The 10,775-nt window shown below is 35.2% G+C and overlaps 1 protein-coding gene across 1 annotated transcript; it reads right to left on the bottom strand.

Moving 5' to 3' along the window:
- Positions 1-562: 562 nt before the first annotated feature.
- Positions 563-9,778, bottom strand: atms (RNA polymerase II-associated factor 1-like protein antimeros). Its single transcript, XM_028170482.2, has 10 exons — positions 9,507-9,778; positions 9,059-9,434; positions 8,299-8,588; positions 7,273-7,471; positions 6,626-6,808; positions 6,368-6,438; positions 5,646-5,837; positions 3,380-3,518; positions 2,749-2,940; positions 563-734 (listed from the first exon to the last, which is right to left on the bottom strand). The coding sequence occupies exons 1-10, from the start codon at positions 9,572-9,574 to the stop codon at positions 678-680; spliced, it is 1,767 nt and encodes a 588-aa protein (XP_028026283.1). The 5' UTR covers positions 9,575-9,778; the 3' UTR covers positions 563-677.
- Between the last annotated feature and the right edge of the window lie 997 nt (positions 9,779-10,775).

Raw genomic sequence — 10,775 nt, 5'->3', positions numbered from 1 at the left:
AAATCCTTCGACAATTGACACCCTATACGATATTTAATTTTTTAACTACCATGACCACAGTTTTTCAATATTTGTTTTTTTTTTGTATCGGCAAGTTGCACTACTATCCACTACAACCCTTAAAAATCCCAAATGCCCGTAGTTTATACACAAAAATCTATCAAAATTTATTTTTATTAATAATTTTGAAAGATTTTTAATTTCAGCATCGTGGGGTAAAAAATTACTATTGTTTTTTATAAATTGACGTAACTATCGAAGATTCCAAATGGTATGAATACTCCAAGTAAACTAGACAACAAAATAGTTCTATTTCTAAATAAGAAGTAATTTAATAAATTGTTCTTGATAATAATGTTTACTGTGCCAAAATGAATTACTTGTGAAGTTCTTGAAAAACGAAACAAATGGCACAAACGATTTTACATTTATTGCATTATTAGACTTACAGTAAATGATCAAATTGTTTGCCACCGACATTAATACAGGCACGACATCGCCTTAAAAAAGATCGTTATATTGTAGTAGTAACACAGAAAAGCGTGGCCCGTTTTCATTACTAATAAAATAAAAAAGGATTTCCGTTATTTTTTGGATATTTTATTCGGGATAAATTACATAAATGTTTAAAACACAAGGTCGTGTCAATGTTAAAGTATATCCGACATATTCTTCTTTCAGTCAGAACCACTATGTCTTGACGATGCACTCGACGCTGACCCACTACGTGAACCCTGGGAAATTAAAGAAATTATTTAATCAATAAAAATATAATCAATCTTCTTGCCGCTCTACAGCTAACATATCAGCAACATGTATTAAATGAATGAATGAATGAAATCATAAATTAGAACATAGGGTTCTATTGTCAAAGACTGATATATTTCTTCAATCACAGATTTCGACAAATAATATTAAAGACATACAGTATTAATCTATTCTCAATTTGACCATGCTAGTGTGTGTAATGTTTTTTTTTAATTCATTTAATCATTTTATATGCAGTATTAAAAAAATATTAAGATTCTGCACTCCTTCTCTATATTCTCTATAAGTGAGGAAAATTTAATACTCCTCCGTCCGCGCGATTTTCGTAAAAAGGGGTAGAAAGTTTTTGCTTCACGTATAACTTATAACTAGTCAGGTCATAAGTATTGTCACACAGTAAAAACTTTTCTTTTAGAATGCTGGCCACAAAAAAGTTTATTGAATTCGAATTTCGAATTGTTCATGAAAATAAAAAATGTATACTTTTAGAATTTTACTCATTTTTAAATATGGAGTGGACGCTTAAAGAAGACCGTGTTGCAGTTATTGCGTTGCATTGTTGCGGTTACGCGCCAATTCAAATTTTTAACATACTGAAAAATTTGAATATAACCAAAAGATTCATTTATCGTACCATCAAACGATACAATGAAAACTCTAGTGTAGATGACAGGTCAAGAAGTGGTCGCCCTCGGTCTGTTAGGACTCCAGCAGTGATAAAAGCTGTTAAGGCGCGAATTCAAAGAAATCCCAAACGTAAGCAGAAACTGTTGGCCCTTCAGATGGGGTTAAGCAGAACCACGGTGAAAAGGGTGTTAAATTAAGACTTAGGACTTCGGGCATATCGAAGAAAAACAGGACATCGTTTGAATGCTCGTCTAATGGACCTGAGACTGAAGAGATGCCGCGCTTTGTTGAAACGGTACGCGGGAAAAAAATATCGGGAAATTCTTTTTTCGGATGAAAAAATTTTTACCGTAGAAGAGAGCTACAACAAACAAAATGATAAGGTGTACGCACACAGTAGTGAAGAAGCGAGCAACCGTATTCCGCTTGTCCAACGAGGTCATTTTCCATCCTCGCTCATGGTATGGTTGGGAGTTTCTTATTGGGGCTTAACAGAGGTACATTTTTGTGAGAAAGGTGTAAAAACGAATGCAGTTGTGTATCAAAATACAGTCCTGACGAACCTTGTGGAACCTGTTTCTCATACCATGTTCAATAACAGGCACTGGGTATTCCAACAAGATTCGGCGCCAGCTCATAGAGCGAAGAGCACACAAGACTGGCTGGCGGCGCGTGAAATCGACTTCATCCGGCACGAAGACTGACCCTCCTCCAGTCCAGATTTGAATCCGTTAGATTACAAGATATGGCAACACTTGGAGGAAAAGGCGTGCTCAAAGCCTCATCCCAATTTGGAGTCACTCAAGACATCCTTGATTAAGGCAGCCGCCGATATTGACATGGACTTCGTTTGTGCTGCGATAGACGACTGGCCGCGCAGATTGAAGGCCTGTATTCAAAATCACGCAGGTCATTTTGAATAAACTTTAGTGTCATAAGAATCTATGTTTTGTTAAGTTCATTTTGGTATATGAATGGTTACATAATGAATAAACTTGTTTCAATTATTTTACATTAAACATGTGACAGAATTTATGACCTGACTAGGTACATCGTATTTCTCTCTGCTAATGGTTTGCTGGAAGAAAACTCATGTCGCCTTTGTACATAATATTTAGACATTCTTTAAATCTGTTTTTATTGTATTTTCTTTTTGTGTATAATAAGTATAAATAAAAATAAAAAATAATAATAATAAAAGATAATATAAAGATAAGATAAATCTACTACTAATATCATCTTTATTTATGACTGAAGGATTACTGGTGGCTCTGAGGCCTTTCCAGTTTCACCAGGATAGGATAAGCCAGCCTTAAAAATGTACTATTAGTCACCAATTAACAAAGGACCAACCTGTTTCGAACCACTACGCGAGCGACTTCGAGACTTTTCGGAGCCGCTCGCCGATCCCGAATTCCTTCTAGAGCTAGCTCTGGATGAAGCTTTGGAACCTGAAGCTCTCGAAGAAGCTCGCGAGGCCCGGGACGATGCGCGAGAGGAACGTTTGCTGGCCCGCGATGACGCCCGGGAACTGGCTTTCGAGCCCTGGAAGTTTTTTTTTTTTTATTGCTTAGATGGGTGGACGAGCTCACAGCCCACCTGGTGTTAAGTGGTTACTGGAGCCCATAGACATCTACAACGTAAATGCGCCACCCACGTCGAGTTAAGTTCTAAGGTCTAAGTTCTAAGTTCTTATAATCTTATCAAATTAGTGTATTGTCATCGGTCCTCGATAAATCTACAAAGTTTGAATGAAATCTGGGCGTTTAAAGTGGCGTCAAAATCGCGTCTAAAGGAGTCAGTTACAAACATACATACAAGTGAAGCTAATATAAAGCGTTTTTTTTTTAATGCCCTTGTAAGCAGACGAGCATACGGCCCACCTGATGGTGAGTGGTTACCGTCGCCCATGGACTTCAGCAATGCTCGGGGCAGAGCCAAGCCGCTGCCTACCACTACAGCGTGTAAAAATAATGTCATTTACTTTATCACTAGCTTTAGAAGTAGCACGGGATCCTCTCGAAGCGGAACTGGCGCGAGAGCCCGCCCCGCTCTTGGAACTGGCTCTTGAAGACGCCCTCGAACCAGACTTTGAACGCGAACGAGAACGCTCTGAACCAGATCTGCAAAAAATAATAATAATTGAAGTGATTCGAAGGGAAAGAGGCATTTTACACATCACTCCATCACTGAATATCTGAGGCCTATAAAATCAAAGGCAGCTAAACGTCTTAACGTCGTAAAATGGATTAACAATGGCGCTATCTTGTTTAGTTAGTTGGACACGCTTTAGTGTTTTCATGTTATAACAAATGCAGCTAAATCTCTAACAAATTCAGTTTAATTTTTTTTTTTTATTCTGTACTAAGTACTAATAAACGAAGTTTTATCATTTAAAATTCAGATGATTAGTAATATTCTCATTCTTTATAAATCTGCTTTAAAATTAAGAAAGTTATTTCAGCTTCTCAAACCGGGAGTGTTGCTAACACTGGCCCTAGCAAAAGCAGTACTTCGATGGATCGGAAGGATCCGTAATGACGTGTTTAGGGCCGATTTTTATAGTTTACCTGAATATTTGACAGACTTGAAATCAAATCAAATCAAAAATTTTTATTCTACATAAATGAAAGTACATACTTGTTGAACGTCAAAAAAAAACTACCGCCAATTCGCAAGAACTAGCCTCCGTCCTGAGAAGAATTGGCAAGAAACTCAGCGGGCATGTCTTTTTTTTTACATATGAAATTATTATTTATTTATTTTTTAATATTAGATTCTTTTTTTTAAATATGATTTTTTTACAATGAGTAATATAACGTAACAATTACTACAATATTGAAATGCCTGGAGCGAGCAACTCATTCCCACTTTGTGCAATCTTCTAGATAATCATTGACTTGGATTTAGCTACCTTTGATTTTATAGGCCTCATCTCTACTGATATTAAATGAAAATAAATTTATGAGAATCATCTTAAGCGGATATGTTCACAAACGACTTTAACATTGTACAACAAATATCAAATTCACAAAAATGTATAGAGTAATTGCTTGAAGTAGGGTGTGAGCCCACACGTGTAGATTCTCCATGTTTACGGGCCCCATTAACCACTTAAACAATGAAAAAAAAATACACATGTACTATATAGGTACTCAAAAATTCACATGATGTTTTATGAAAAAAAAAAACACCTAGACTAAAATCTAAAATACCGATTACAAAGACAGAAGAGCTAATGTAATACAGGAAACGATACTAAATATGGATTTCAGTCAGTCAGTGATCGATATCTTATTACTCGACGATAACCAGTAACTATTTTTAAGTAAGCAAAAGTGGCCTAACCTTACCATAGTTTTTATGGAGCAATGAGGTTTAAGTTTTTATGAATTTGAATTTGAGTAGGCAAAAAAACAAGACGCGCAAAAATAATGTTTACAAAGCCATCTGTTATCTATAGGTGAAACTATGGATAGGCCGGTTTTGTATCCGAATTTATTATATTTTAAATAAATTTCAATACATAATTATAGACATGATTATGTTAATTGTTGGTTAGGCCACTTTTGCGCTGACGGCCCCAAATTACTTGTTGCATATCGACGCTTGAAAGGCAAACGTGACTAAGCGACAATAACTGCTTTGTACATAAATGATAGGCAATAACCATATTCGCTGAGCAAAAAAATATATTTCTAGGTCTATTAAAATAATTCCAATCCTACAGCTAGATTCGTTAAAATAGATTTTTGAAGTTATACTTCTTTAGGCGCGTTATGAAAAATTGATGAGAGTGAAATTTTAAGATGCGCGCGCACCGTGACACAAAATTAACAGAATGAAGTTGCCCACTAAATCGCTCATTACAATACGACCGACGTAACTTGGCGAGTCTGAAATAGCCGCAGGTGAACTTTCGCGCATGTACACTCGTAAAAAAAAAGTGTTATTAGCATTAATTTTTTAGTAATATAAATGACAAAATTATTATTTAATATAATCATACTAAATATTATTAAATTATTAACGTTAAATATTTATTATTACATATTTATAATTATTTTTTAATAAAAGTATAGTATTTATAAAAAAAATAAAAAATAATAAAGTATAACTTCTTACGCGCGTACATAAGTACACGCACCCTTTTTTTTTCAGGTATTTCAATTTTAAATTAGTCTACTGTTCACGCATTGTCGCTTAGTCACGTTTGCCTTTCAAGCGTCGATATGTAAAATGTTGTTTACCTCGGTGAACGAGAACGTGCCGATCCTGAACGAGATCTTGAGTTCCTAGAGCCGGAAGCGGACCGAGAACGACTCCTTGACCTCGAACGCGACTTCGACTTCTCGCGTGACGGCGACCTGGACCTGCCCGAGCCTTTGGACTTCTCGGAGCCACGAGGAGACTTCGAACCCGATTTTGAACGGGAACGAGACCTATTGATGTGAAATTAACTTAGAATTTAAACAGGCTATGCTATCTTATGGTGTATGTGTAATTAAATCACATTTTTAATAATAGAAATTCTAATAAAAATACTGCTTTTAAGAATGGGTTATTCAGATTGATTTAATCTATACTAATATATGAACCATGCAACAGATCGACTTGAAACTTGGTATCCATGTAGAAAATACATGTCATTGTACTTATGGATAGGCCAATATCTATATAAGCGTTGGACTCCTTACACCAGTTGCGGGGGCGATGAGAATCTTTGGGGGGGGTGAGAAATAATAATGTTAATTTTAAATTTCCAGCAAAGCGGACAGGTACAGCTAGTATTGTATAAGAGATTCAAGTATCAGTTTTATTACAAGACAGTTGACCTACTATTAAAACTGGAATTCATGACTTCAGTTCGTGCTAGAAATAGGCAGAATGGTTGCAGGTACTCAGACAGGCTTGTTCATCATCATCATCATCATATTTATAAGAACAAACTGTAACTGTTTCAAATGATTACCTTTCCTTCTCGCCGCTCTGTTCCTGCTTTTCTTCTTCATCTTCTTCTTCCTCCTCCTCCTCGTCTTCATCCTATTATAAACAAATTTTATACAAGTGACAGATAACTTTTCGAATAATTTAATTGAGATTTATCATTAAATAGCTGCAACTTCGCTCACATGGTGCGAATAAGTGCCAGTGTAGCTTTCTGTGGGTATGAATTATTATTTTTAAGCTAGTATGTATAAGCATGTTAGTATGTTTATAGGTATCTTACTTGTGGAGGCTCAAGTTGCTTCTCTCTAAGTCTCAGCATACGATGTTCGGTGCTACTGAGAGGACGATGCGTGACCACCAGCCTGGTCGGGGCTTGTGCAGCTGCTCCAGCGCGGGCTCGACGTTTCGACAGACGAACTCTCGTTTCCAATTCATTGTAGTAAACACAGTGATTACGCACCACCTGTTGCGTAACATACATAGGTATGGAAACGTATGGAGAAAATGTGATTTTGAAATAACTATAATCTCAATAAATTAAAATCAAAATTAAAATAGAATTTGTTTGATTTAAATGAAATTAAAAGATCAAATTAAACAAAAAAACTATTTTTATTTTATTTATTATTGCTCAGATGGGTGGACGAGCTCACAGCCCACCTGGTGTTAAGTGGTTACTGGAGCCCATAGACATCTACGACGTCAATGCGCCGCCCACCTTGAGATATAAGTTCTGAGGTCTCAAGTATAGTTACAACGGCTGCCCCACCCTTCAAACCGAAACGCATTACTGCTTCATGGCAGAAATAGTCAGGGTGGTGGTGCCTACCCGCGCACTCACAAGAGGTCTCACCACCAGTAAATTAGTAAGCCAGTAATTATCAAGAGACAACACAAATGCTATCCAAAACCAACACACAGACTCACCAAAAAGTAATTCTCTTCATAGCCTTTAGAGGCTTTGCTTTTAACATTCCAGTTGTATTCTCTAGCCATTTTATACTCATAGGTGTCCTCGTCCATGTATGGTATGTTTTCATTGACATCACGACGACGCTTCTGTATTGTTTCCTCAGTGGGAAGACAATAAGCCACGAACTGTTCACCACTTTCATCCATCACACCTCTGAAAACGAGTATTTATATAATTGATATTTTTGAAATCATGAAAGGTTCCACTGTCGATTCTTTCATTTTAAGTTCTTTTTTTTGCCTTGGCATCTATGTATTTTTGTTGCTATGTAACAGAATCTTTGAATGTCATTTTCAGTAACTTTAAGACATCTAATGAACTTGAAAGCATAATATACATTAAGGAACGATGACATTACAATAAATTTACAACTTTTCTCTACTTTTTTGATCAGTATCAATAAGATAAAAAAAATATTCATTGTTAGGTCAGTCTGCTCTTGAAGTGTTTTTTTAGTTTTTAAACTACATGTATTATTTTATACAATCAATTTATGATAGTAATATATTTATTTATTCAACTTCATGCACAAAAGCACAATGGCAGACTTAATGCCTGAGACATTCACTACCAGTGAAGCAAGGGTGGTGTAGAGAGTCATGTTGTAGGTGCATTACTTTTTGCGAAAATAACAAAATTTTATAATAATAATAAATAAATATAATAAAATAATATAATAAATATATACTGTTACAAAGAAAGATGTAGCTTACTGTAGATAATTTAAACTACAATACAATCTGTAACCTAATAATGTGTCAGTTTGTCCTTTATTTTAGCACTACAGCAAGGATATACACATAGATGCATAACAGCAAAACATTGCCGTGTTCAAAAAAAAATTATTAAGCATTTTTTTATGAGAATGTGTAGCATGGTGTATTTTTAAGTATTAGGTAGTTTGATCTGCTTTCAGCATCAGTACTTTTTCCATATTTTTACTTTGATACCCCATCAATATGTTAATACATAGAACCCACCTAATCATAGCTTGTGACATGGCCTCCATTTGTCCTGAGAAATTCTTGTCAGCGGGTGCTGGATCTGAATCAAATATAACCTGAGCACAGGGATATTTCCACATGTCAAAATCAGGAAATATTGGCATTACTTCCACTGGGGTCACACCAGGTTTGCTGTAATGCTTCTCTATAGGTCTCTTGTTGTCTTCAAATGTCTTTTCAATAGCTTTGATTTGACTTTCTCTATCCATATATAGTGTTTCTTCACTAAATATCTTTTTAACATTATAACCCACTTTGGCTTCCACCTGTAACATGTCAGAAGTCATAATAAGTCTTCAGACCAATCTCAAAGACAAAGTAAAAGGAAGTGATGACTGCAGTTGTTTCTACGGTAATTCTCATAGGTAGATACTATCATCCTTCTGATTTTGGCACAAAGCAACTTTGTGTACCAGTTAGCAGGACAGACATCCATTACACAACACAATTGAAACTTTGATCTCTTGACTCAAGGTGGATGATAGCATTTACTTCATGATTTCTATGGGCGTTGGTAACCATTTAAAACCAGGAAGCTCTCATCATCAACAACCAAATTAAATTGTATTTATAAAACTCAGAAAACATTTTTAACAAATTAAATGGTTCCGGCTCCTTTATTCACTAAATAAATGGAAGGATAACCTAGAATTACCAGTGTGGTTTAAGTGGTACTAAACACTTTCCACAATTCTTTCTGTTATATTAAAGTAACTTGATTATTTTACTACTTCACCTTTTCCATGGACTGAGGCTGAAATCTAGTAGCTTCCGTAGATATATATTCTGAACGACGTAACCATGAAACATTTTTGGCATGATGACGGGATCTCTTTGAATCTTGGGGCGTGAGGACATCATCTTCAAGCAACTTCTCGTCTGCAGGATCCAATGGTGCATTACCATCTCCTTGGTATATATCTCGGTTGATCAAATCTATGTGCACTCCCAGATCATGTTCTGTGAGAACTTCATAGCGATAGCTTTTCTCTAAAGAGGTCGGATTGTACTGTACGAAGCGCGTCGAAGGAAATGGGTACGTTATGAATTTCAAGTCAAACGGTATGTCAGGCAGTGTGTTACAATATTTCACTTTAGTTAGCAGCTCTGACCTAATAAAAGAAGTGAGGAGTTAACTTATGTGTTTAATATTATTATTATCTGTCAAAATGCTATAAACTAACCTCCTCTCTCCGGTCCTTGTTGGACGTTTATCCCTTTCTGCTTCACCTGTTTGTATTGTGGGTGGCATTTTATCATTTATTTTCACTTCATTTTAATATTCACTTGTATACAGATTTTATATCCTTAGTTAACAAGTTTACTTGTCAGCTTTGTACTCAATATTATAAATATATTTTTGTTATTTTCCAGGTGATGTAAAACGCGACAAACAACTTCAAAGTCTTCAAACAAGGTCAGTTACGTCCTTTTAAAGTTGAAGTTGAATGACGTTAATGTATGTTGACGTTGACATTGAGTTGATTTTAGTGAATGTTAAACGTTCTTAGTTCTGTGTGGATGTTTTGCTCATTTATGATTTTATAACAAACTGAAAATAAATTGTTTCGTTTATATTAAATAGCTATTCCGAAACCCGATTTTTCATGTTTTTATAACATAATTTAATGTTGACCGAAAAAGTGCAAAAAAAGCCAGGACTGCGGAAGGGAAAACTCAAAAGAAATATGGTTAATGTTGGAAATAAACATAAACGTAAATGAATTACTCACTGTTGCGCTAGACAGTGTTTCTAGAATTAATTATAAACAGTACACACTATACGCTAAATAAGCCTTTCAAGTCATTAACTTATGTTCACTTCTTCTTCTGCTTCTGAGTCGGTCTCTTCATTGCTGAAGGTCGTTGTAGTTTGAAATGTTGACCAGTTGATGTACTATACTTCCCCATATCTGCCTGTCCTTGTCTTAGTATTAATAATATGTCGGTAACGGAAAATCAAAAGATTCTACCCATCTAACAAGTAAACTTCCGAATGTTACAGTCAAGTATAGAATAAATTTTATTATTTGTAATAAGAGAAAACCTTTAATGAATATAAGGTTTTAATAAGTAAAAAATTAACAGTAAAATTTGTTTTAGTTACATTAGATACATTGACAAATAACTAATAAAACAGATTTTCAATGACATCAACTTAAGACTGATAATTTCAAGTAAGAAGTTTACATCATTAGTAACTTCTATTAACGTAATAGTAGAAGCGCCCTATGTATATTATACCTATACACAGCGGCCTGTGTAAATTATACTTAAATAATACATATATACCTATTTAGCTTGCTTTTTGTGGAGTCAGCAAATAATTATCGAAACTTCAGTTCGGTGTTATTTTCATATACAAAAAGAACTGTTACAAGATTTAAGAATGGGCTGTACAAGGATAATTACTATGCTTCGTTAGGTGACCGATTGATCGACGAAAATGATTA

This window comes from Bombyx mandarina, chromosome A1, assembly GCF_030267445.1.
Source record: "Bombyx mandarina strain Sakado chromosome A1, ASM3026744v2".
NCBI classification, from domain to species: Eukaryota; Metazoa; Arthropoda; class Insecta; order Lepidoptera; family Bombycidae; genus Bombyx; species Bombyx mandarina.
This window is presented reverse-complemented; position numbering and strand designations above follow the sequence as displayed.

What these genes read in the sequence shown, in the direction of transcription:
- atms (XM_028170482.2), bottom strand. Translation starts at nt 9,574, where the DNA reads ATGCCACCCACAATACAAACAGGTGAAGCAGAAAGGGATAAACGTCCA. An exon ending in ACAAGGACCGGAGAGAGGAG is followed by an intron (nt 9,435 to 9,506) that starts GTTAGTTTATAG and finishes TTCTTTTATTAG; the next exon opens with GTCAGAGCTGCTAACTAAAG. An exon ending in AGCAACTTGAGCCTCCACAA is followed by an intron (nt 6,439 to 6,625) that starts GTAAGATACCTA and finishes TGTTTATAATAG; the next exon opens with GATGAAGACGAGGAGGAGGA.